The sequence below is a fragment of the Equus asinus genome, chromosome 28 (genome assembly GCF_041296235.1).
Source record: "Equus asinus isolate D_3611 breed Donkey chromosome 28, EquAss-T2T_v2, whole genome shotgun sequence".
Lineage (NCBI taxonomy): Eukaryota > Metazoa > Chordata > Mammalia > Perissodactyla > Equidae > Equus > Equus asinus.
In genome coordinates, this window is record NC_091817.1 from 48,209,577 (window position 1) to 48,236,833 (window position 27,257).

The window sequence follows — 27,257 nt, forward strand, 5'->3', positions numbered from 1 at the left end:
GATTGTCACGTGCTCTTGCCTCCTGTTGGCCATCGCTCGCCATTGTCTCTTTTCCATTCTCTCTCCTGCTTGCTGTCTTTCTTCTCCCTCCTCCACATCACATCTTCTAATACAGCTGCCAATGTTATACTCACACAATTTTCTTTTTAAAAATACCTTTACTATCCTGCTCAGCTCTTTTCATTTTGGCCTACTTTTGGCAAGCTCTCTTTGGAGCATGTTGACCACGGGACTTTTAATTTTAGAGCCCACCATTCCCTGTGTATTTCAAGATCAGAGCAGAAAAGGGCAACATTTGACACTTTTTCACAGAAAAGTGGAAACTATCTTCTCAGGTTTCTCAGGAGCACAGAGCAGATGTTGCCTGAAGTTTACTTCCCTGCCCAGGAGTAAACCTTTCTCACAAATGCTCTTCCTTCTCATCTTGACGGTGTGTCAGGTCCTTCAACTCCGAGATGGCCCTCCGAAGGTGTCTTCAGCAGCGCTCAGGGTGTGTCTTTCGGAGCACACAGCCGGCACCCATAGGTCCTGCCTTTTCACTTGAGTGCCGTCACAGACGCTCAGATCTCAAACCAGCCAGTCCAACGACCACGCCACGTACAGGCGGCTCCTCAGGCAGGGGAACATAGTTGTGCGCGCCTTCTTCTGTCTCGGGTGAAACCCATAAGCCAGAGGCCAGACCCCATGACACCCAGCCTCCCTCTCGAGCAGGATTACCCGCTGCTTCCAGGCTTTTCCAGCTGCGGTGCTGACCCACCCCCCCTGAGATGCTCTCCAGCAAGCTCAGAGCCGCTGTCACCACTGCCCTCTTCCACCAGGTTTCAGTGTTCATGACAACTTTCTCACCTGAGAAATGGCTCCAGGGCCGTCACCACCATTGCTGATGCCCGAGCCCAGGGCCTGCTATGGGTGCTGCCTCAGACCCTTGTTCTGGACGCAAGGCCATCAGATGGGCACTCTGGGGCAGTCCCAAGTTCTGCCCCCCTTGGAGCTGCCCTGCTCCATCTGAGAGGCGATCAGTGGGGTGTATGAGCAGCCGGGCCCCACTGCCCTCGACAGTGAGCCCACAGTCAGAGCACTTGCCACGTGCAATCCATGAACTTTCAAGGCGCTATGTCATCTAACCCCCACAAATCTCCAGGGGGTACTGTTGCTATGCCCATCTACAGACGAGCACATGGAAGTTCAGCGATTAAGGACCTCCCATACCAAATGGTGGCAAAACTGATGCTCCCAGCCAAAATCTGTGTGATTCTGAAGCACACGTTGTTTAAAACCACACAGAAGAAAGACTGGAAATAAGTAAGGGGCGATGTCAAGGCTGCTTAAGTGGTGGGGTGATCTATACTTCTGACATGCCAAAATTTCCAGAATGGGTGTTTATTTTATAAACAGAAAACAGTCTAAGTGATGGTGTGCAGTGGGCCTCAAAAGAGACACACAGGCTGTTAGAACTGGCTGGGCCTTAGAAATCAAGTTCAACCCTTCTGTGCTAAAGGTAAGGAAGCTAAAACCCAGACAGGCTACGTGCCTTGCCCACAGCACTGGAACCGCGGGCAGAGACGCAGTGGGACAGGGCTCCGGGCTCCCGGGGTGCAGCACTCACTGTGCAGAGCGAGGGGTGAGCTGCTGGGAACTGGGCAGCTGCACATTCGGCAGGAGTCTCCTCCCCGCCCGCTGGCAAAGCCACCCACCATGCAGGCAAGTAGAGGCGGGACCAGGCATCAGACAGCTCCACGTGGAGGGCCCGCGGATGCTCAGTACCTCGTCAGGTGGCCATTTTCCGTGACTTTCCCTTATCGTGAATTTTACGACGACGATGCTGACAATACTCAAGAGGTTTGGGAACAAAAAGCGGGGCCACTGAGCACTGCCTTGTAATCTGGCAGGCAGCCCTGGGATGCACCACCCCTCCCAGGACTGCCCGAGGCAGGAAGGAGCAGGAAAGGCTGCGGCTGGTCCATCCGGGGTCTCCGCTCAGGCACTCACTCTTTAGTTTTCCTTATACTAATCTATTTTCCACAATACCAAAATGATAAACTGAGCCGGATTATCTGTATATCAATGTATCTGGACTATTCTGGCTGCAGGTGACAGGGAACCCAGGAGACCTGGCTTAACCGGGAGGGGTCATCACTGAGTGCAGGACTCCGCGGTCTCAGGCAGGTGGCGGCAGGCAAGGCTGCACGCAGGGCTCCCTGTGGTGGGATCAGGATCCAGTTTTCCCCTCTAACAGTGGCAAATCAACGCTAGAAAAGTCAACAAAAACTAAACCAGAACACGTCAAGCATGGGACAGATTTTGGAAAAAAGACAGAAACCCGAGTGAGGGGTTATGATGGTCAGCTCGCTGCTCTGGGTGGGGGGGTCAGTGGGCCTCTGACACCCGAGCTGAACGCCAAGGGACAAAAACACCACCAGGACCAGCTGTGCGGACGGGCACGGACGGTTCAGGCCAAGAAAGAGGGAGCCGAGAGGCCCCAGGCTCGTTTAATTCACAGCAACTTAGAAAAGGAGTGCGTTTAATGAGCAAATCTGAGGACAGATTTTCTGTCTGAAGTCTCCACAGTATTTTCACTGTGAAACCAATGAGAAAACGCCGTCTCAAAGGGAGACTGATGGCCTTGACAACGTTTTCTTGAAAGCCCGTGCAAGGCCTGCCCTCTTGAGGCAAATAATGCACTTAAAACATGCTCAGTAAGACCCTTGGCGAAAAAGTTAAAGTTTCCAATGTATGTACATTTGAAAAAAATAAAATCTCCACTTAAATGCTTATTTTGACTTTTTGCCCAGGATCAACTGCAAAAGTGCTTCTGTTTAGAAAGCACAGTTCAGCCAAAATCCAGCGTGTTTTTTAGGAACCGAGGACTGGAGGAAAAACCCAGAACACATCAGGCACTGGGCACGCATGAGTGTGGGTGTAAGACTCTGTCTACGACGTAGGCCGGGACAATGCGTCTTCGGAAGCCAGTGTCTCCCAGGGGCAGAGCTTCCTGCTGCGTGAGGACAGCTGGCTGAGAGCGGCGGGGGCTCACCCAGAGGGTGGGCTGGCTGGAAAGGTAAGGTGGGGACGGAGGTGGGACCCGTTCGACTGAGGCTCCACGCGGGACCGACTCTCATCTCTGACACTAGGACTGAGTGGTGACAAGCAGTTTGTACCCAGGGGACTGAGTACCTGGCTTCTGCAGTTTGCACACAGCCCCCCATCCAGCAGTGGCAGCCAAGGAGCCAAGCACACGAGGGCATTTTCTGGTTTTGGCCCTCTGTGCTCCTGCACTTGGTCCCTGCCAGGGCCTCTCCTGGCAGGATCCTCTGTTCCTCTTAATTCCCACTCCCCTCAAATCCAGAGCACACACTCTCCCAAATGGCTGTCACCACTTACTCCCACTTGTTTATTGCTCACTCAACCCCCTGAACCCTCCGAACTGCTGTCTCTACAGAGAGAGCCACAGGTCTATACCACCCGGCTGGCCAAAGGACCGAGATAAACTAGAGCCTGCACAGACTGGGTTCCCAGCCTCCCGCACGTGGGAAGGGTGTCACTGCTCACTCCCTACCCATCAGGAGACTGCCAGGCAGTAACGAAGGCTGTGACTCCCTAGGAAAGGCTCATGCAGCCACAGCTCTGCGTGTCCTGCTCCGTGGGCCGCTGAAGCTCCACGGGGACTGGAGCAGGGCATTGTCATAGGTCAGCGACGGCCGGGCGATGGTTAGGGTGCGGTTCTCCAGGGTGGGTGTCCACCAAGTCACTGGGCCTCTGCTGCCTGGCCAGTGCCACCCTCAAGGTGTTGGCACCCAGGCGTAAATCCTGCAGGCAGGAGACGGCCTGCTGGGCCGAGGCGGCGTCCGGGTAGTGGAGGAAGGCCCTGCGCTGTGGCCCCTGCCAGCTGAGCCGCAGGGGGGCTGCGCCATGGGCTCTGAGGGCCGTCTTCAGCTCGCTCACTCGGGCATCCCGGGGGAGGTTCCCAACGTAAACAGTGTCAGCAGGCACGTCTTCCCGCTGCGTGGCTAGGGGTAGGGCCTGGGGTCCCCTGAGTGCACGCAGTGGCGCCGTCTGCAGGCGGCTGGCATCCAGGTCCCGCGGCTCATCCTGTAGGCTGACGTCCTTCCCAGCCTGCTTCTCTCGGCTGCGAAGGCTCCTCAGTACTGGGATTTTCTCCATCATCTCACAGCTGATCTGAAAGAGTAAAACAGCCTGGCTATTCTCAGGGTGTCCACAGGGGACCACGACATGATCACACGGGAGGGGGAACTGAAGTCACAGGGGGCCTCTGCCAGGCGCTCTCGTGAGCAGCCTCCACCTGCCACACTGCACCAGAGGAGTAGACGCTGAATGGCCCAGCCTGGCTCTCTGGGAAGTGGGACCCCCACTGTCCTAACCAGGAGCTTTGACCTCCCAGCTTGTCACTAGAATGAGGGCTGTGACGGACCTGGTGACCCACAGGATACTGGGGGTCCCCGCCTCACGCTTGCCCCCTCCCTATCCCTTTGGGTGGGGTGCAGTCTTTAACAGATTCACAGGGCTCACCTCCCCCTCTTCTCCACCCCTCCACTGAAGGAGCGCATCTCAGCAACTGGAGCTTCCAAGGTTTGCTGAGAAAGCGCAAGCAAGGGAACCTGAACTAGAACGCCACCTTCGCAAAGATGTCTAGCAACGGGCCATCAAGCTACAACATAATGACTACTGCGCAAAAGGTTAAGTTCCAAGGAAGGGGACTTCTATCCGCAGGTCTGATCCAAGCATTCCCCGAAACCTGCCATAACCAGGCGGCACGAGAAGCCCGGCACGGGAGGCTCGGCCAGGGTGAACAGCTGGCATCGGCTCCATCCAGCCCAGAATGAGACCGCAGCCTCCATCCTGGGGGTAGTGTGCTGGGGGCTGCCCACAGGCTCAGGCGGCATCTGGATAACTGAGCTGAGGGCAGGGTTGGTCTCACGTTGTTGGAGGAATCACACGGCAGAAGAGGAAGAGAAAGACACTGGTTTGTACTTTCTGAAAATTCTTTCTATAGAGATGCTTTCTGTGTTTCTTTTGGGCTCAAAGCTTGTAAATGATCATAGTTACCAAGAGGCAAGCAATGGTCCCAACTCGGGGCTTCCCACAGACGTAGGTCTGTCAGAATACGGATCAGCACACGAGGTAGACAGGGACAATTTTTCTACAAAATTAAACAGTTCAACTAGTATCAATGGTCTCGTTATATTCAGGATCAAATGTAACTTGGTGCGATGGTTCTTATCCTCGGCAGGAATCAGGGACCTCGGAGAGAAGCTGGGGTTCCTTCTCAAGAGGGGCTCCCCACAATTATGTGTACAACTTCCCAAGGTCTGTTCATGGGCCTCCAAACCACAGGAGCCACACGAGCCCCAGGCTAAGACGCAATGACTCAGGTAAGATTTAGAGAAACACAAACACAGAACAGTCCTTTGCCTTCTCGCAAGCCTCAAGGCTGCTAGGGCGCATTGATTTAGGAGGCGGCTCTCTCCTGGTGCGGAGGAGAGGATGCTCCCCACGTCAGCAAAGCCTCCTCTGTGGGTCAGGGCCCCCCACCGTCGCTGCCCTCACTCCCCGCACTGCTGCACGCAGCAGGAGCCTCCGCGGCGGCACCCGTCCACTCTGGTCTTCGGGCGGTACAGACTCAGCTGCCAGAGAAGGACGCAAAGCCAGGCCCGCTCCTTCTAATGTTTCCCATTGTTCAGACGCAAAGGAAAAACAAAGAACCATCACGTCTATGCCATGGAGACAGTCACAAGATGTGACTGCTCTTGTATTATCAAGAAGAAGTTTTCCCTTTCACCCTCTGCAACACTCTTCAATTGATTCATCCGCAGGTGACCGTACCCACAGACCAGCATCCTGGAGCTCTGGGTCCCAAAGAACCCAAAGGGGACCCAAGTCCAGCCAACAGCTCCTTCCCGAGCCCCTGGTCTACCTCCTTATCTGTCAGAATAGTTAAAAACAGATCAAACTGGGCATCATTAGACTCTTCAGGATTTCTTCCGTTACTACACCTAGTATTCAGAAAGGATGAGAAAATTCAAGCTGCGATTACAGTCAGAGACAGAGTGTGAGTAAAGTGAAAGAACTACCCGTTACTCCACTCCGAGCACGGCTGCGGGGGCCCCGAGGCGTGCCTCCCGGGAAGCACAGCGCCCGCTCGAACTCTGGGCCAGGGGCCACCCTGCAGGGCCGTGACTCCCGGGTGTTTCTGCCGGCGGAACCACAGGGCTCCCTGGGGCAGAAGGAAGTGTCAGGAAACAAGGCTCCACACCCAGGCAGCAGAAATCCATTCTGAAACACATCGTGTGACGCAGAAACACACGCTCCGGCGCACAGCACGGGGAGCCGCTTCATCCCGAGCTCGTGCACGCGCCAACCAATGAGCCAGAGGATCGTGAAAACGTGTACCACAGTACGAACTTATGGAACGGCCGCGGCACACCCGGCCGAGGCAGACGGGTCTGCAGAAATGGAAACGGTCGTTTCGGGAGCGAGGTCAGCCCCCCTTCCACACTCCCCTACAAGTCCAATGGAAAAATCTCCCTGAGCAGGAGCTGGCTTTTGCCACTTGCCCGGTTGTTTGCCATTTCTGGACTCTGCGGGCCGGCCTTGGTTGGTTGCTGTCCCCACAGACAGAAAGGCCTCTGTGAGCCCACAGGATGGGGGGCTCTTGCTGGAGACAGGGCCACGGGGGCAGTGCTCGGTTTCTCCTGGTTGACAATTAGCAAGATTTGTTACGTTTTGTCAATTTGCCATGCGAAATGAAAGATTTTGCTTGTTAATCAAACAGAAAAAAATATTTCTGCCCTTCTGTAACTAATCATTCCATTTAAAAAATCATATAAAGCAAATTTGATTTTCTTTCATATGCTACAACCACTCTTCACGGAGGCGTACAGGTGTCATTTATAAATACGTATTCTCTTTCAAGATGAAATTTACAGACTTGACCCCTAGAAGCATGCGATAAGTCTAATACAGATCAGAACTCAGACTCTCAAGGTGTCTGCTGCCAACGCAAGAGGAAGAGACGCGAGCTGTAACCATACCTCCGCTACACACTGGTTTTACAATCGTGGGCAAGTCACTCTTCTTCCTGCCTCTCACTGTCCTTGACCAGAAGGTAAGGAGACTGGCACAGATGATCTTTAAAATGCCTCTGGGTCTAAAATGCTACAATGTGTTTGAGCAGCTGCTGGCAAAGATAAACAGAAACACTGGGGTTTTCTGTGAAGTAGAACTTATACACCGATTGTCAGTTCTCTTGCGTGAGATTAAAGCTTATTCACTGACGGAAATGCGTTTCGGTACCTCCAGATGACCAAGGTGAAATGACTCCAGGAGGAGGCAGGCTTAGGGGCAGAGCCCAGCACCTGCAGGGCACCCACGCCCGGAGGCAGCTATTCCCTTGCTGACCACAGTGTCTCAATCATAATGCAGCTCACTGAAGACACCTTGTTGCATATAGCTGATCAAAGGTGCCACTTAACAGAAGTCTCCATAGGTTTGCCCCTTGAAGGACAGGCAGGGGCAATGACCACACCATCACTGAATTGGACGGTGCCCCAGTGTCAGGAAGAGACAGGCTACTTGGAGTGGCATGGAAGTCAGTACAAATTACTTAGCAGGGGCCGGCCCCGTGGCATAGTGGTTACATTTGTGCACTCTACTTCAGTGTCCCAGGTTTGTGGGTTCAGATCCCAGGCACGGACACACACCACTCGTCGGCCATGCTGTGGAGGTATCCCACATACAAAACAGAGGAAGACTGGCACAGATGTTAGCTCAGGGTGAATCTTCTTCAGGTAAAAAAATAGTGAAAAACATTGTTATTTTCTGGTGTCCATGGTGTTCCATATCCCAGAACATCAGCCCCTTGGGGAAGAGCAGGCATAAGCTTTGCACAAACATGTTGGACAGAGCAGTGGACACAAGCTCACATACACAAGCACACGAATTCTAAGAACCGGTGGACCTTGAACTCTCATCTTTACCACCTCTGAGTGCACCGGGAACAGAGACTATACAGCTTAATGCTGTGAAACCAGATTCAAACACAGCTAGGATGAAAGTCCAGCTTGGAAGATGGTTACCAAATCTGCTGTCTTCTCCACTGATGAGTTTGATTAGGAAAGTAGCATGTGCTTGCTGTGGGAAATGTTGGGGGGAAAAGGAGAAAAGAAATCTGAAACCCCACCTTGCAGAGATAACTAGCTAATATTCTGGTATATTTCTTTCCATCTATTTTCTATGCACATTTTAACATAATGAGAACACAAAATTACATATCAAACATATAAATTTATATTCTGCTTTTTCCACTTGATACATATTACCCCATGAGCATCTTCTCATGCCATCAAATATCACTGTGTACACTTGAACTGTTGGGTTGGTGTTTAAGTGACTAACCTTTCCCCCTATTTTGAGGCACTGCCTTAGACCTGAATACATACAAATCAACCTTCACCTGAATTTATAAATATTTCCCTAGGACAGATTCCCAGAAGGTGAGCTATTGGGTCAAATACAGTAATTGTTTTAAGATGAAAGCATCTGGCAGCCCTCCTACCCCGCTGGCCCCGTTGCAGGTAGGTGTCAGTTCATTCAGCTGTTGCTTCCAGAGAACGCGTGTTTATGTGGGATCTGAAGCTGAGCTTCAATTCCCAGGGCTGCGGCCCCTCAGACGAGCTCCTTTCCCCAAACCCTTTTTCTTGAGGAGTCTGTCATTCTCAAGAAGGCGATCAATGCAGCACGTTGTGACCATCGGAGAACACCCTCCCAGACAGGCTGTGCAGGGTAAAGAGGCCATGCTGTGGAAGCTACAAAATGACCTGTTTCTTTGAGTCTAAACACGAGAACAACCCTGGCAGAATCCCATTTCCTTAATTAAGGAGAAAATGAGCTGAGCTGAGAAAGTCAGACACCCAGATTTTGGTCCATGGTGTCATGCTGCCGTCCCCAGGAAGCAGGACGATACCTTTACGGCAGTTACTGAGGGGAGCACAGGGGGCAGTCGCTCGACCTGTGGCTGTGCCAGGGGGTGGGCACAGTCTTGTGGGTGCCCTGGGCCCCTCCAGGACAGCTGTTTCTCCGGACCTGCAGCCACACCCCGCGGTCTGCCCACGTCTCCAGGGTATTCCTAAAGTCGGTCCTTTACCCTCCATCTGCCTCAATCGAGCGCACAGGAAATAACAAAAAAGGTGTGGATCTCGGCTATCCAGGGGTCCAGCCCCTCGGGGCTGTGCGAGGGGAGCCGGGGGACACGGGACAGGCCTGGCCTCGTCCCATGGTGGGCTCCATCCTGCCGCAGCTGTCTCGACACGCGCCTGGGTCTAGCAGGCGGCTATGCTCCTGAGCAGGACGTTTCACTGCTCGGCCGCGATTCACCGCACGACTCGCAGCCCCGGAGCTGACGGGCTGAGGGTGGGGCTGCCGGAGGCTGGCTGGTCAGGGACCTCGGCCACCTGCAGTTTACTTCTGCCAGAGCCCAGGCATCCGGGCAAATGGTCTCGGCCCATCGCAGATCATCTCGCACACGGCTGTCCCTAGGTAGGGACAGCAAACGGTCACCTGAGCTGGAAGAAGCGCCCGCGGTTCAGGACGATGCCCCACCCCAGCCTTCAGGTGTCCTGCACCGTCGTCTGCCCAGCAGAGACCGCGGGGAATGCGCTGCCCTCCTCCTTCACTGAGAGGCAGTAAAGCGCACGGCGAGGCCCCACGTGACAACGCACGGCCACAGAGAGACACGGGTGAGACCCAGTCTCGGCTCAGTGAATCACCCAGAGGACTATCTGAGGACTCTGCCGCCAGCGCCAAGATGGACACTGGGCAACAGGCTCCAGGCAGATCTCTCACAGTGACTAACCACCATCTCACGTTCGTGACCATGACGACAGCCAAGGCTCACCAGGCACTGGGCGAGGCACTTTACACACACGGCCTTGCACCAACCCTGCGAGGACAGGACTGACAGCATCCTCGTTTCACAGACAGACAAATGGGGGCCTTGGAGAGGGAGCGCCCGAGGTTACAGGTACAGCGACTAAGTGGGGCAATGTCACCTTCTAAGCTCACGCTCTCAAGCACCAGACCGTCTGGTCTCCCGCATTCAAGTTCACGAGGCACAGGCGGAGCAAAGCCGCGTGACCTCAGAAGGCCGGTCGAAGAGATCCACTGCTGGAAGCGACTACAGTCGGGCAACAGTCCACACCAGGCTGGTCTCCAGGCTGGGGCAGGACCTTCGCCGCTTGAAAAGCTGGAACGAAGGCCAGGGATTCAAATGCTGCACTATCTTTGTGTACGAAGAAGGAGTAAAAAAATGCATCACATTTTGTGCTTATTTCACAACCTTCATTTGAGCGGTCTACAGTGTTTAGAAGAAAAACACAATTCCAGACATTCCAATAAAATAGACAAGAGGCAAATCCTTGGATTTTAATACCTACATGATAAGGAGTCTGTGGGTAGAATACTGTGGAAAGATATACCAATGTTTGCCAAATAGCCGATCTGAAATAGTATCATAACCCAGCATCAAACTCCCCCCGCCCCTCCCCGAATCTTCAGTGGAACACAGGGACTTGCCCCACATCGACAAAAATGCACTCTGGCTACACTGCAGCAAGGCCAGAATGGAAACCCCAGGGGCCAGGGAAAGCCACTGCCTCCGTACGATGCACGCAAAGGGACGACCACTGGATGGTAGAACCGAGAACACAGGACCCAAATACGAGAAATGGCCTTTTAAAAGTGTGAGATTCTTGCCCAGGCCTCATGAACAGTTAGCATCTTTTGGGAAGAGGGGACGAAGTTGAGGTCCCAACAAGCAGCAAGGGCCCCGAGGCCCCACACACATCAGTGTGGCTGACCACGTCTTCAGAAGCTTTGGCTGAGTTTGTTTTTTATGTAAGAGCGATTATATTTGTCTAACCCGACCGATGCCCTAATTTGTTGCTATTTTTATATTTTTCTTGTTAAGATCTGCAGAATGTAACCATGGCTATTCCTCAAGGCACCATCTCTCTCTCCCTGCAGAGGCCACCCAGACCCCTCCTGACGTGCGCTGCATCTGCCCTCATCTACGAAGCACAGGCCCCCCGGGGACCTGCAGCCTGGCAGTGGCCAGCCCCGTGTGCAACCTCCCCAGGCCCGTGTTCCCAGCTCTGGGCAAACGCCACCTTGCCCCTATGACCCGAGTGTCAGCCTCCCCTTACAGGGAAGCGGTGGATCTGAATTGCAAGGTGAACCCAGGTTCTTATGAAAGACACCAAGGGATGTTTTAATATTCACCAAGGGTGCCACCACCTTCTCCCTGGTGCTCAGGGGGCGCTCACTTCTGAGTCTCGCACGCTCCTCCTCTCTGCTTTTATCAGGGGCTAACCCGGAAGGGGTGCAGACCCCCGACGGCCCAAACCCCGCCTGGCTGTGGCACCTGTGTGCGTGCAGGACGTTTCGGCTCAGCGTTCACCCTTGGAGGTGGATGTTGCTGACTGCCTGTCCCCAAAGGCAGGCTGCCTTCCAACTCTGGGGGATTCAGGTTTGAGGAACGGGAAGATGGACAAACACGCTTCTTTAGCCGAGTCTCATTCCAAGGGAAGCACAGCTTCACCCGCTTGCTCAGTAATTCTGGCTGCTTGCCAGCAGACGGCGTCACAACCCTCAGACATGCCGGCCTAAGGTTGGCTGCTGGGTCCAACTCCTATTGCAGACTAACCTGTAGTATGTGCCCCTGCCTATTCTGGAGATAAAAGTCAGGAAGGCAGCAGCTGAGGAGGGCTTTGGGTACTGCCTCCCACTCGATTTAGTTCTGCCTGCAGATCCAGACTGCAGGAAGAAAATCTGGGTTTGCGAAAGGGAAAACCGATGAGACAGGACGTTACTGTGATAGGACGTAGGAAGACAACTCAGAAATGAAAAGCAGGAGGCAAACAGATCCAGGGCATTACCCCTCCCAGTGGATGTGCTCACTGCTGCCATCTACAGCGATGTGTCTTGTAGCAGTAGACCTTAAACCTAGTGCTCGTCAGAACCTGCGGTTCGAAAAGTAGATTTTTGGGCCCATCCCTGGAGACTGATTCAGGAGCTGAACTGTTCAAAAGCTCACGGGTGACTCCAACGTAGAGCCATGCCAGGTCTGGGGACAGCCGCTGTGCCAGACAGAGAACACAGTAAAACAGGAGACGCCTCTAGGCTATGGGCCAGAGCTGGCTACGGGACCCTGCGGCCTCCCTCGAGGCCACGCAGTGACCCACCTTTGACCAGATGATTCCCGCTGGCTTCGGGCGCTCACACCCCGTGGCAATGACCCTCGTTGGAGTGAGAATATAGTCCACTGTGAGGTCGTGATCCTCAAGGAGCGCTTCAGGTATGTCAACGACCTGGGCAAACAGAAGACGGTAGAGGGGCTGTCAGGGAACCGGCTCGTCATGTCCATCATGTCCATTGCACTACTCAGTTCCATGCAGTGCATCAGTACGACCTTCCCAAACCCACTCCGGATGAGGCCTGCCTGCTCTGTCAGTAACCAGATCCAGCTCTGGCCAGTCGACACCACTCATGACACGGCAGAGCCAAGGCAGAGACCAGTCCCTCCCACCCCATCCCATACCACCCCTGAAGAGGAGAATGGCGGTGGATCTGCGTGGCCCGTTCCCAGGAAGCACCTGACAGTCGTGGACGATGGTGACCACTGGCGTCTCCGGGCTAACTGCTCCCATGGACACCATCATGGCATATTCTAGATCAGCATAACCTTCTCCCTTCCCAATTCTCCAGCCTAAGAGACAACACAGAAAATCACCATCTCTGTGGAGTCTGGTTGAAAATTATTCAGGAGTAAATTTTTCACCATATCACAATGGAAGGAGAAACTTGGACCCAATATCCCTGGCTCTTCCGTGGAAACTTCCATAATAACCCCACAGGCAGCCCACCAAAAATGGACTTACAGGAGTTAGAGAGGAATAACATTACTGATTACGTACAGTGGCTACCACTCAGTAAAGTGAACTTCAAACCTCTGAAACAGGGAAACCTTTCCCTACAAAGGAGACCCAGCTTGCATTCACCTGAGTTTTATGTTGGCAGGACTCACATTTCAAAGTAATGAGAGAGTAGTTTTTAAAAAGACTAAGAACAAATTCCTATTAATGGGAAAATCTTTTTCATGCGTTTTCCTTGGAGAGAAAATAAAAACTCAAAAATCAGGGATACCGACGTGATTGAAGACAGCACAGCCTTGTCTTGTAAAAAGCATTCAACAGTTACCCCATTCAACCCTAAAGTTCCTGAGGAAAGGGCGGGTTAAGCAGCGCTAGCCCCATTTCGCACATTCGTAAACGGTGGCAGTAGAAAAGGGTCACCTGAAGCTCGAGGAGAAGCTAAGCAGGAGGAAAGAATGCAGCAAGACAGGACACGTTAAAATGCCTTCTACCTCCCAAAGGAGTCCACATGTTCCCCTCCTTAGGAGGCCCATGGCGTTTCAGAAATTGTGACTTCTACCTAACATCGCACCAGTGTCGTCACCAAGATTATAAACATCATCGCTCATGCGTCCTTCTAAGATTCTGATCTGATCATGCTGCTTTTACAAATAAAAGCTGTGCATGCAAAGAAACAAGAGAAAGGCAATTCAACAGAAAAACAGCAAATGATATGAACAGTCCCCAGAAAGAGTCAGGCAGATGAACAGAAAGCAAGCGAAACACCATTGTCCACTATCTCAGGGGTAAAAATTAAAGCTGGATAATTCTAGTTATTAATAAGGGAGCGGGGAGAGAGGCAAGGCACTAGGTGTTGGGGATGTGAGGCAGACAACCTTTCTGGTGGGTAATTTGGCAACATCCATCAGGATTTATAACCCCCACTTTGGTTGGCATCTCCTCTCCTAGGAATTACCCCGTGGACAGTCCTCAAAGCACATCTAGACCATATGACAAGATTCTACCTCACTCTAGCCTTATCTGGAAGGGCAAAGTCAAAAGCAAACCCTGGAGATAACGTAAGTGTCTGTCAGTCAGGGCTATTCAACAGGAGGACGCCGACCCGTCCTCATGACGGGCAAAGACGGCGGAGACCCATCCTCCACATGGCACAGAGCGCCGAGTGCTGCTGCCCCTCCTGCAGAGCGGAAACAGGATGGACACACAGCCCATGCAAGGAGCGCACAGGACACCCGGACCTCACGCGGTGCTGGTGTCGCATGCAGGGGCACAAGGAACTGCCAATGGGGGCGTGGGGACAGGAAGAGGGCAGGTGCCGGGTGATGCTTCCATGCTATTCAAATTTTATAAACATGTGCACAGTGATTTTGTTGCTTTAACCAGGGGGTTATCTGGAGGATGACACTTACAAAACATTCTTTTCTTCTACAAACATCCTGAGCTAAAACAGAAAACTCCTGATGATCTTTCAAAAGAAGAAATCTTTGCTAATTTCCATAGCCCAAAGAGAATAGCCCAAACCCCTTCACTGGGCCTCAAGGCCTCTGGAAAGGCAGCCCCAGCCACCAAAGGGTCAAGCTACATGACCACACTGCTCCTTCTCACTCTCCTGCGCCACCTGCCCTGAAAACACCTGGCACGAGATGGAGCCCTGAGGTCACCTCTGAGATGATGCTCCAGGCTTGCGGGTCGCTCCTCCGAGCCCGCTAAAGTACATTCTGACTTCTGTTTCTATCGCCAAGCACGTCGACTCATAGTTCAGCTATCCTGTCTGCTCCTCCACTCACTGTGGGCCCAAGGCAGAGACACTCAGTGTCCGCCTGGCACACAGGAAAAGTGTGCCCATGTGTACCCAGCCCTGATGACACACATAAAGCATGTGTAACTGAGAGTACACGGAAAGACAAGATTAAGAACCATAACATCTCACACACCAGCCAGAGCGAGGGTGGGGAAAAGAGTAAATTGAAGGTGAAGATACTAAAGGCCAGCATTTAAAAACACGGTGCTCAGGGTTTGGAATGAACGACTTAGAGCATCTCTCTCCAACTATTTCCCGGGAACCTCTCTTTAAGGCAGAACTGGGCTGTGGCCGACTAATTTTCACAGAGAGTTTTGGGGACGAGCGTCTTCGGACAGTTCTCGCCTTTTTCTCTGGGAAGGACGGGAGGCGAGGACGCTTCCCCAGGGGGCCCAAAGGACAGGGTCCAAGCGCAGGTCTGCGATGGGCTGATCCCACCGGAGCCCGCTGCTCCCGCTGCAGCATACGCAGACTGTTCTCAAAGAGCATCCAGCCGGGGCTGGGGCAGAGCAGTGCGGACGGGGACGAGGGCCTCAGGGGCCCGGTCCCGAGGGTGGCTCAGCAGAGCGCCAGGCCTTCAGGCAGGCCCGGGGCACCGTGCTGTCCAGGAGGCTGCTGCTTCATCACAAAGACAAAGCTTAGAACCAAGGTCTCTCCGTGTAAGTGGAGCGCTCCAAAACCCACTATTTACGGACATATTGCAGTGCACTCAGCTCCAGTTAACGTAAGACCAGAGGGAAAAGCTCTCACCAGCTGAAGAGCGCTTACTTCCCTTTATCTGTCCTGTGAAGGACAGCGCAAACACGGGAGCGGTGCTCACAGGGCCGGGAATGGGAAGGCCTGGGTCCATTCTCCCAAGTGAATGAGAGGGGCAGCGGGGGGGGCCAGGCACGTGTCCAGAAAGCGAGATGACTTACCGTCCACGCCCAGAAGACGAGAAGGCTGGGGGACAGCAAGCTGCAGGGAAAGCGATCACACCCGAGGATTCCCATGTTGAATCTTACCTTTCTCAGAAACAGCCACGGACCCCACCACAACCAAGTCCACCTGGACCCTGGCGTCCAAGCCCACGGGAGTGCTGAAGCTCCTCACGCCCTGTCAACACAGACGGCGGCCTGAGAGCCTGCCGGCAGCAAGCGGCGGCCCCCTCCTCATGCTCGGGGAGGAGCACTCGGGGTCTGCAGCAGCTCCTGCATGGAGCAAGGACTAGCAGGCCTTACAGCAAACACGAGGTGCTGTGGAGAGGCACCGTAGGAGCCCAGGGCTCAGAGCCCGTTGGAGAATAATTCCCCAACTGCTTCCCCAGGAAAGAGGCCAGGAGGATCCGACAGCACTGGTGAACAGGATATTAATTTCCTAAAATTTAGGGAATTATTTTTTTCTCATGGGCAGTCAAATAGTGGTGAGAACACAGGCTCGGGAGTCCCACGGAATTGGGTCCAGGTCCCTCCTAGCCCTCTGACCTCAGTTTCCTCAGGACTGCTGTGGGAACGAAACGAGAGAGCAGAGGTAACGCATCTGGCATGTCAGCCACGGTCAGTAACTGGGTGTGACACCTGCATTGCGTATGAAATCCTGGAGGCCATTATTTTCACGTACAGCATATCCCTTCTGAAATATTGCTTATTCAACCAAAATGCACCAAAAGCGCACCTACTTACACTAACTACTGGACGCCTGTATTTAAAGAATCAGGCGCTGACGGGGTCTGATTCTCAGATAAGGAGGGTACCGGTAAATCTAGGAAACCAGATCAGGGCACTGTAGGGAACAGGACCTGGCAGTAGCAGGTCACCAGCTGTGGTATGGGGCCCTGTCTACAAGTGTGTGACAAGTCACTTAGAGGAGCAGTAGGTGTGATTAGTAAGGGGACCCCCAATAGTCCTTGGCTCGAAAGTCCTCAAGAACGAAAATCCCTTTGAGGTTCACGTCTCTGGATCTCTGATTTTGATGAGGATCTCATGTTATAAAACGCCAAAAGCTGCCGTTCAGTCCTCATCACAAGCTCAGTTGTGAGAGCTGGTCTGGCATCACCCTGGGCCTGGCCACACTGTGAGGAGCACCTGGGAGGGACCAGCCCGTGCCACAGCTTCACAGGGCACTCCTGGCAACCAGCAGTGCAGCGGCCACCTTTCGGGCGGGGCAGGGGGTGCAGAGACGCTGGTAAGGGTGACACAGGCCACCACACGAGCACCATGGGTGTATCTGACCTGGACCACAATCCCAGGAAAAGGCCTGCTCTGACTGTCTGAGACCTACGCTTTATCACTGCTCACACTCCTGCTGGCACTAGGAGATGTGGGCTCCAATCTGGGGCCCACGTCCGCCGACTGCAGAGGGGCACACACTTTACATTTCTGAACACTGACCAGAATCACGCTTGTCTCCTAGTTTTCTACCTTTATTTTCCCTTTGCTCTTTTTCCTATACTTATTTTATTATTTTACTTTATTATACGCATTTTGTAAGCCACTTCAAATTCTATTTTTGGAATAAGACAGGTTATCAATAAGTAATAAAATATTCAACTTTTATTCATCAAACTTAAGTAGAAAATCACTTTAAAAAAAAGAGAATATGTCGATGCCCTATTTTTTATTCCCAGTAGATTAGGACTCTGAAAAAAGTCATCAAATTCTACTTCTTTATCTGTAAAGTACAAGGAGAGTCCATTATAATGCACCTCCGTGTAATGTTTACACATTTTGGTTTTACGACATCGTGAGGCACTCAATAAAGTCACATTACTAAATTGCTAAAGCCATTATCACTTTAGAACTGGTGAGGCAATTTCCAGTGGAACACATCTTAGAAATTTTACTGTGTCCCCAACTGCTCTGGTGGCATTCAAGAAAAGGCCATAGGGCGCCAGGGCGATGTCGCAGGTTACCGCTAGAGGGCTCCACAGCACCAGACGACTTGTTTTTCTTTTTTTCCAAGAGGAAATTTTAGATTTTCCAACTTGGTGCAAAATAGAAAGTCACACTGAGTTACACAAACAGAATACATGTACTCACATTGTTTTTACTCCTTTAACGTCGGGATTGCTGAATAGTTTACCGTCTCTTTTCATTTGGCTTTATTAACATAGATTCCAACCTTGTGGGGGATTTTACGTGATTCTAACTCACCAGAAGTCTCAGATGGGAACAGTTCCTTCCTCGTGGGTGCTGCTGCTTCTCGCACTTACCTGAGAGGTGGCACATTTTCTCAAGATGTCTTTAGTTGCCCCGGGGGGTGGTGTGATCTTATTAAACAACCCCGTTCTCAGTCGTGGTGTTGGAACCAACAATGTTTTTCTGCTCTTTTAAAAGAAAGACAATCAATAAATTACAAAATGAAGCAGTACTTTCGTGTCTATGTTTTTAACGTTTCAGGAATGGAAACAAGTTACTGTTATCTGCATTTTCTGGTGTGTGCCAAGGAAATGACCTGTTCGCAAATCCAATTAAACAATATGTGGGGGTCAAGTATACTTAGAGCCACAATTCTACCCTGCCTTAGGATGAAGAGGCAGGGCGTTCGTTAAAGTTGCTAATTCTAATTTACTTGCTGTTCAAAATCGTTATAGGTACAAAATGATAATGCAAATCCAAAGAAAGATCTGTTCTCATAGAGATTCTAACCATAACTTTCCTGGGGTGCCTGTTCTCAGCATTAAGCCCTACACAGTTTCGATGTTTTAATTTGAAACCGACACGGCACAGCTACATTTAAAATGTTATTCCATCATTTCTATCTAGTTTGCCATTCAAACTCGATTGTACTCATTGCAATCAATATTTAACACCGACCTGCGTCAACAGCTCTTTTCTTCTTTTTATCTCTCAGGTGCCTCACTGTGAGTCCCAGAGCGGGGACTCTCACAGTGGGTGCCCCGGGCAGCAGCATCAGCAGCCCCTGGGCACTGGTTAGAAATCATCCGAGGCTCTGGGGCCAGGGCCCAGCACTGCGCTTTAATAAGCCCACAGAGTGATTCTGCCGCACAGGAAAGGCTGAGAACCACTGCCCAAGGGTGTCTCTGTAGATTATACGGGGGTAGGCCGTGAGGCAATCATAAAATTTATAAAATATTTCATGTGAAAAATAGTCTGTTTTAGTTTTTGTGCAGGAGATGACAGCCTGAGAACACAAAAGGCCTATACAATCACAGTCTGGCTTCCTTAAAGGTTTGCAACCACAAGGAAGAGTATGTGACACGAGCCACGACTGCGTGCTATTTCCTTTGGGTACTAAAGAGCTTGGGCTCATTCCACCTGCAGCCTCCAGACTCTGGCGGACAGGGGATTATTCCCATTACTCCCTCTTTGCTGGCAGCCGCTCACCTCCGGCTCAGGGGCTCTCAGCCCTAGTCATTCATTGGAATCACCTGGGGAGCTTTAAGACCTACTGAGGTCAGGACCCTCAGAGCCTCTGATTCAGAACCTGACCTTCGCAGCAGAGAGGTGTCCAAGCTCCGTGGCGGGGGGCCCAACATGCAGCCAGGGTTGGCAGATGCTACCCTGCCCAGGACAGTGCTTCCCAAAGGACCATCGAGTGTTTATTAAAAATGGACTCTAGGAACCAATGCAAGGTCTGGGGTTGAGTCTGGGAAGTTGTGCAACCCCAAGCACAGGCCACGGTGTCCCCAGGTGTGGGCTGTGCCATGTGCATCCCCGTCCCTGCCTGCAGTCAGGTAGAGCTGAGGCAGCTGCAGGTTCACCTGCTTCCCAGGTGATTCTTAACCCACTAGTTTCCAGAAAGCACTGAGAAGCCCGTGGCCCTAAAGTGCAGGGAGCACACATGTCTATGCGTTTCCACCACCACATCCCCGTGCCCGGCGCAGACCTGGGACACGCAGATCCTCCACAGCTCAGCTGCTGACTTCCCGGAATAAATGAAGCAACGGTGAGGTCTCGGCTACTGCATCCTGCCACCTGGCCACACTCCCCTGACAGGTTGCCTTGACCTAATCTCTAGCACATTTGAGGCCTTTGAGTTTGCGCTCTGAGGGGCTGCGAGGTAAGAACGCCCTGACCCTCACACATGAGGGGAGCAGGTTCTGGAGTCACGTGGGGGGTCAGAATCTCGGCTCCACCATTCCTGACGTGTGGCTTGGCCCAGACACTTGCCCTCTCCGTGTCTGGTTTCTTCAAAGTCATAAGGGCATGGAGATCACTCTTAGGGGTTGTTGGTAGAGTTAAATGGAGTAACACAGGGAAGTGTTTCGCTGGAACAGTGCCTCACACACAGTAACTGCTCACTTGCTCACTGCGGGGCCTTCTCTAGTTCATCAAAGTGATTTCCTGACTGGGAAAATGAAGGTGGCAAGAAAGAATGCTTCCAGAAGAGCCTAAACGGGAGGCCTCTCTTGGGGCTGAACCACTATTAGCAAACGATCTCCTACAGAAGACAGTTCAAAGACCCAGAACACGACCCCAGCGCCCCTCATTCCCTGTTCAGTTCTTTTCTGACTTATTTACTTCGCCAAGCAGGACGAAAGGCGCCGCGTGACCACAGCTCCTCAGGAGTCTGCGAGAACCGGGTCACCGCGCGAGCTGTGGCAGCACAGGCAGAACTGCAAAGATCCTGCATGGCTACATTCAGCAGCAGGTCCCCAGTATCAGCAGTGATTTGTTTCAGCAAAAGAACACCAGCCCTCAGATTAAATCAGTGCTGTTATTTGGATGTTATTGCTTTCATCGTTTTGTTTATATTTAATTTATATGCTTATTTTGATTGTATAGGTGCAAAAGAGCTACGAGCATTAAAATTTATACCCAGTTTTACGTTTATAATTATTAAATTAAATTGTAACAAATTAATTTAAAGCAACCCTAGGGGAATTCTTTTTTTCTTGAAAAGGGGCCTACATATATAAGAAACACTGTTTTAATTTATATATTTTGGGGACTCATTTATCAAACCATGGATCATCAAGTTTCAAAGAATTATATTACAAAGGCAGCAGAAGGAAATAAACATTGCAACCTTTCTCTTCCGATGAAGCGCATCAGAGGTGAGAACGCCTCGGTGTCATCACTTTGAATGTCATTTGTCTTTGAATCTAGAAATAGTCAGGACTTCTGACTGACTGACTGCTAACAACCGAAAGACTGCAGCACTGTTCCTGGAAGCCCCAGCCTTCTAAATGCAGGACCGCACGCACTGCCAGCCACCTGGAGGACGCGGTCCGGCAGGAGCCCGGGCTCCAGCCCGGGGAAGGAAGATTACCTGCAGCGCCAGCAGCCGAACACCTTCCAGCGGTTTATCAGGGTCCACTTTAACTTCCTGCATTCTGGCAAAAACTTCTAGGTCTTTGATGTTTTGGCAAGCCAGATAAGAGCCCTGGTTAGGCAAAGAGAAAGAGTGGCACTTACGTCGAGGACGAGGAAGCGAGCATTTTTCTGGGGAGCATCAGGATTGACTTTAATGGTTCTGGCCATTTTGAACGCCTGCAAGCGTGGGAAATGCTCGGCAGCACGAGGAGCACCCTGTTTTTAAAGGCAATTGCAAGTTACTGAGGGGACAACATGACGGTGGGCCAAGTGCAGCCTGAGCAGTTGGGTCCTGTATCCCACCCAGCCAGGCAGGGCGCGCTACTACTGAGACGAGACTGAAGAGCCACCCAGAGATGTCTAAGAAAGCAGGCAGGGGAGAAAGGGGCTGAGAAAGCTAGCCGAGCCCCAGTTTATTTTTTACTGAAATAAAACACACTTCACAAAAAGTGTACAAATCATGGGTGTACGGTTTGATGAATTTTCACAAAATGAACACACTTGCGTAACCACCACCTAAATCAAGAAATAGCTTATTCCCACTAACCCAGAACCCCCGTCCTTCTCCTAGTTGACGCCTTTTTAAAGATTTTTTTACTAATTCTGTGCATCTTTCCTGTTTTCCCTGTACTTCATGTACATTTCTCTCCCTGAGGTAACAAGCACAGAAACAAAACAAAGTAGCAACAAAAACCATACAAAAACAGGTGTTTCAAAGGGACAGGATGGCCCCTGGACCAGCTCAGCTGAGGACCAGAGACCGGCTGGGGTTTGCTTCTGAGAAGCCAGGCGCGGGGAGAGCCCAGCCCAAGTGGAGAGGGTGATGGCAAACGTCCTCAAACCTGACGGGGCCGTCGGTGTATTGTCAACAAGCACTTTCTTTTTCTCGTGGAAAGCGTGCATGTCGAAGACCATGAGTTGTCTTGTGTTGCCAATTTTGAGCAAACTTTTTTCTATGAATAGCATCACAGACAGACATCTTTGATTGTCTTCTGTTCTGAACAGTAGGGAAACTGAGGCCCGGAGCCGGCAGGGCCTAGCGAGGCCTGCCTCTCTGCCCAAAGGCACCGGCAGCAGGGCCTCCCTCTGGGCCCGCATCACTCCTCACCGCTTTTAGGTAGCCAATTTTGTGAAAAGGCACAATGACATGCTTCCAGCCAGGATAAATATCTCACTCTGCATTGACTGGCGACCAGTGGGCTTCGCACCACTTCGTGGCAAGACAGAACCCACCCTGCACAGAAAAGTAAGAGACTCTGCGAGTGACGATCGAGTAACACGAGGGACGTCTGGAAGCACAAAAACGCCCCGGCCAGCTGGTTTGGATTTCACGCCACCACTCCCCATCCACCGAATTCAAATGCACCATGAAGCAGGACGGAACTGTATTACTAATGTCGCTCATTTAGGAATGTCCCGGCTTCCTTTCCAACGCTCCAGGAACGCTTCAGTACCTTGAAGTTGGGAATCCTGTGATGAACAGGCCGGGGAAAGTCAGCTAGATTTTGTGATTCCATGTAGTCCCAAATCTGCTCACGAATGTCCTGTTTGGAAACACCTATTGCAAGAAACGGTGCGCCTGATTAATACAGCAGAAAGGACTCCCATAGCGCACGCAGCCCCGGGGCCTATCATGGGCCTGCTCCTGCTGCCCCCTCAGCCCTGCCACGCCAGACCAGAATCTAGGGCTTCTCGTGTCTGCGTGGGAAAATCGGGGCTAGTGAGTACTCTTACACTCACGACAAACTGCTCAAGTCCAAAAACAGAGTAAATTCAACAGAGTCCAAGTGTTTAACCTAGTTCTACTGGCCTGTAGCAATATGAGAACAAAATGCAACCCAAACCACATACGCAAGCTCGCCTAGAGCCCTCCCTCGGAGACTCGAGTTCTGTCCTCTCACACTCAGTCTATTTAGTCTGGGGACAGCTACAATTAGCTGACGTCTGCTGTCAATCCAGCAAGCCTGTCCGAGCCCTAAGTGATTTGCAGGCCGGTCATTATTTCGGATTGCCACCCATGATCTCCTTCATTAGGGTGGGAATCTTCTATTCTATACTCAACTTTGGAAACGCAGTTTTAGGTGACAAATATACTTTAGTATTATTTGACGAGGGCAGTCCTAATAAAATCTGCAGTAATTATGTACTCCTCTTGGAGTAGAGAAATATAAAAAGCATTTTCCATTTAACTAGAAAAAACACAAAACCAGCACATTCACATAGAAACATTTAAAAATGTTCACTGAGTCTTTTAGTTGGTCCAAAAGGCTATCCTTGTACTTGTACAGAAGTTTGTTTCAAATCACTCTCATATCAACTACTTGATTTATTTTCATAACAACTTCCTATACGGCCAGCATTGTGAATTACGAAGCAGGGAATTTCATGTGGTAATCTCATTCGCTGGAATACTTTTCCTCCCAACCTGGCAGGAGATTCAGTGCCCAAACGTAACTCAGGCTGAAGAGGGCTATGTACCCTACGCTATCCGGGAGCCTCCGCAGGCGACACACACACTGTGCTGAGGGCGTGTGCATCTCTGAGGCTGGGAGCTGCAGGTCGACCTCTTCTGTTCAGAGAACTCAGACGGTGCTCGCCATAACTGAACACACCGATCGCGAACATGAGGTTCTCCCCACAGGGTGTGTGGCTGGGGGACCTCTCATCACCGAGCAGGGAGGGGCAGCTTTAACCCCTCAGGTCCTCAGTCTCTGTTAAATGAGTGGAGGCTGCTCAAAAGTGACACAAGGGCGCAGCCCCACGGCCAGAGAGAACCGGAGTCGCGGGGATGGGAGGTGGCAGGGGCTGGGAGGCGGCTCCTCACCGTGAACATTTCTGAATTGTGTGGCTTTGAATCATGTAAATAAATTACATTCTAAAAGCTTAATTCTTTGTAAATGGATTTTTAAAACAAACAAACAGATCTACAATGAAAACCCTCTCTGCTTGCTGTCTGCCAGGTCCCAGGTCCCTTCCCCCCAGGCAATCCGTGCGCCCGTTAGTGCTGTGAATTCCTCCCCAGGGAGCTCGGGCTTCACCCAGGAGATGGGGTTCTCACCCGCCTGCTCTCTCCCTAAGGTCGGGCACTATACACGCAGCTACCCACTGCTCTGCACTTGGCTGTTGCTTTTAGTTACTATTTTGCAGAGGAGTCCATTCAGTACGAAGCACCCTCTGCCCTCTGCAGATGCACAGTGCTCCCCTAAAGGACAGGTCAAACTGTGCTCAGGCAGCCCCTTTTGTCACTGATGCATAGTCTACCGCCCCGCCCCCACCCATTGATATCAATTTGTTAAACCTCTATGCGTAGTTTTAAGGTGTAAGGGCCACAGCTAAAAGTTTCTGCTGCTGAGGCCCCCAGCTAGACCTAATGCCCTCGGCAGTGTGCAGACAAGGCCCCTCACAGTCAGGCTCAGGGCCTCCTGGAGGCCACTGCAGCACGACTGGTGCCTCTTGACCCTAGCTGTGCTTCTGAACCACTCCAGAAATCAAAACTGCAGATGGGGCTGTGCTCAGGGAACGCCGTCTCCAACGATGCAGGCTGAGATTACACTGCATCAGCGTGGGTAGGGCCACACAGGCAGTTTCCAGCACTTGGCTTATTCTTTCCTGCTGGGAGCTCTCCGCTTGCTGTTCTCTACTGGAAAGTCGGCTTGGCTCTCTGTCCCTCCAGCAAACCCTCACTCCTCAAGGCCCAGCTTGGGCACCACCTCCAGGAAGTCTCCCCTCCATTCTGCTCCAGTGCCCTGTGGATCCCTCTGTCACAGGGTACGCAATGAGCTGGAAAGCCCTGCTGGCCACTTCAGCCTTATCTCCCATCACCCTCACCTCGAATGCAAAAAGCGGCTCAACCACTATTGGTTCCTGCCCCACACACCTGCCCACCTCTCTCTCTCCCTTAGGAGAGCCCCCTTTGGACCTCCTCTCCTCTCCTTCCTGGTCCAGCCCTTCTCTCCCTCCCCCGGGAAACATTATCTGAGTGCTTAGTCGCAGACAGATGCCCCTTCTTTAGGAACCCAGGGCACCCTCCCTATCTGTTTGATTTTTTTCAAACAGAAACAATTACACTGGCACAACTATTAAAGGTTATTACACTTATCACTTTCACTAACAACCCATAGGTCGTACAACATCCCCAACACTGTGCAGGATACTGTGTGGGACACAAGAAATGTAGAAACGGTGGCCGTTGCTCTGGAGAGTCCATTAATCACAAACATTTAAGCGACTCCCATTTAGAAAGCAACGGGCTAATTGGAAGGGGAGAGGGCGAAAAAAACGGCAGGTCCCTGCCCTTGGAAAGTTAGGAAAACATGGGGAATGATGGGGATAACAAAAGGCGACGTATATTAATGTGTGAAATGCCTGAACCCTGTTCTGTAACGGCCTCTTTACTCCCCTCCACCGGCTCTGGGCCTGTCGGGTCAGCTCGGGTCCCATTCATCCTTCTACCTCTAGCTCTGAGCCCAGTGCTGGCGCTCCGCGGGTCTGTGTTATCATCCCACGGTATCATGGGCTTGTTACATGCCACACATGTGGGAAGGGCAGGAGTGGACTTCCTCCTGGCTCTGGAACTTGGCTTTAACAGAGCCTGGCGCATCAAGGGCCCTAGCAGGATTCTCCTTGCCAGGCAATCAGTCACCAAAGCTCTTCTCCACTAGAGGGTGACCTAGAGCCCCGGGGCTGGGGCGAGCTTCCCAGCGCCTGGGACAGGCCCCGGTACAGCCGAGGCCCGGGAAGCATTTAAGAGCACAGTAACGAAGACCCCGTTAAACTGGTTTCCAGTCCTGCCTCGGCCAGCAGCCGGGAGCCTCAGTTTCCCCTGCTGTCAGGTGGGGATGATGCAGGAGTACATATCCCCCGGGGTAGTTATGACGATTGGCACGGGGGCTCACGGATGCCACCACGTGCCCAGAGGTGGCCTTCCCTCCTCTTCACCCACTATCTTTAACCCACCGACACGGTCGAGCAACTGGGTCCGAGTCCGCCGCCAGTTCCACCCCGAACCCACCCAGACCCCTCCGCGCCTCCCGCCCGCCCCCGGCGGCCCTGCTGTAGCCCCCGTCCTTCTCCAGGGGTCCCCGGCGCCACCCCCGTCTCTCGGGCGGCCTCCCTCCATCCCCGGCGACCTCTCACCCGCACTCGGCTCCATGACGACGCCGCCAGTGCGCGACGCCTCCAGGGGCGGAGTCCGGCGCGCAGTGACGTCACATGCCTGCGCTCTCCCCGCGCCTGCGCTCTGGCCGGGAGGGGGGCGGTCATGTGCCCCGGGAGGCCCAGTGCAGACTGGCCCGGGCGCGCATGCGCGTGCGACGCCGCGGGCCTGGAGGAAGGAGGTGCGTGGAAAGACTCCTGCGGCTTCCAGGCCTGTGGCTTGTTTATGGGGCGAGTCCGTGTTGCCCCTGCCTTGCCTATTTGCCGGGCTCCGGGGCTACCGAAGTGAGCACGCCCCTGGCCTCTCGGAGCCCTCTGCCAATTCCAACGCAACCCACCCCTCTTGTGGTCCGCAGAGGCCGCCTCCGGGAGGCCGGCCTTGATTGCTCCTCTGAGACCCTGCAGACACTCAGGTGCTCACACCTGGGTGTGTGTCCGACTCAGCCGGGGGTACCAGTTTGAAATGTCAGGTTGCTGGGATTCACTGGGTCTGGAGTCCCGCCCAGCCCCGCTCCTGGGTGAGTCCTCTGCGGCTCCGAGGCCGCACTTTGAGCTCACACCCGTTAGATTTTGCCGTGGCCTCTGGATCTCCTAGAGACCGAAGGAACGTGGCCGCCTGCGTTTGTTCGGCTGCATCATTCATTCGTTTGTTCTCTCATGCGTTCAACACACCGGATGTAACCTAAGGGCGGCTGGAAGAGACGGGGCTGAACGGACAACCAAGTCCATTCCTTCCCCTGGCCCTAATCTAGCGGGAGGATGTTTGGCGGAGCATTCAAGCCTTAGGAAGATGACCCCTCCACCACCACAAAAGGAGGGGTGGGAAACCAAGCCACTAGTACCCACTCCCTAATGTGTGATTGCATAGCCTAACAATGAGCCTAGTGTGTCATAAGGGCTCAAGAAGTGGTACCTACTTTCCAAAGTTAGATATCCGATACTTTATACATCCTCCCGACAAACGTGTGAAATAGACAAAGATTCGCCCTGAGCTAACATCTGCTGCACGTCTTCCTCTATTTTGTATGTGGGCCACCACCACAGCGTGGCCACTGACCTGCAGTGTAGGTGCATGTGGCGGACTGAACCTGTGTCACTGAA

General features: G+C 52.5%; 1 protein-coding gene across 2 annotated transcripts; it reads right to left on the reverse strand.

The window, feature by feature from the left end:
- Positions 1 to 1,364: 1,364 nt before the first annotated feature.
- Positions 1,365 to 26,265, reverse strand: MTHFSD (methenyltetrahydrofolate synthetase domain containing). 2 transcript variants are annotated; one of them, XM_014837146.3, is made up of 8 exons: positions 26,139 to 26,265; positions 22,457 to 22,560; positions 20,959 to 21,072; positions 17,936 to 18,049; positions 15,750 to 15,840; positions 12,666 to 12,778; positions 12,255 to 12,380; positions 1,365 to 4,176 (listed from the first exon to the last, which is right to left on the reverse strand). In XM_014837146.3, exons 1-8 carry the CDS (start codon positions 26,152 to 26,154, stop codon positions 3,682 to 3,684), a joined length of 1,173 nt encoding a protein of 390 aa, XP_014692632.1. In that variant the 5' UTR covers positions 26,155 to 26,265; the 3' UTR covers positions 1,365 to 3,681. The 2 variants fall into 2 exon arrangements, with proteins under 2 accessions (XP_014692632.1, XP_014692721.1); XM_014837235.3 differs by lacking the exon at positions 20,959 to 21,072 and adding an exon at positions 21,105 to 21,218.
- Between the last annotated feature and the right edge of the window lie 992 nt (positions 26,266 to 27,257).

What these genes read in the sequence shown, in the direction of transcription:
- MTHFSD (XM_014837146.3), bottom strand. An exon ending in ACAGGATTCCCAACTTCAAG is followed by an intron (nt 21,073 to 22,456) that starts GTACTGAAGCGT and finishes TTGCCTAACCAG; the next exon opens with GGCTCTTATCTGGCTTGCCA. An exon ending in CCATCGTCCACGACTGTCAG is followed by an intron (nt 12,381 to 12,665) that starts GTGCTTCCTGGG and finishes CTGTTTGCCCAG; the next exon opens with GTCGTTGACATACCTGAAGC.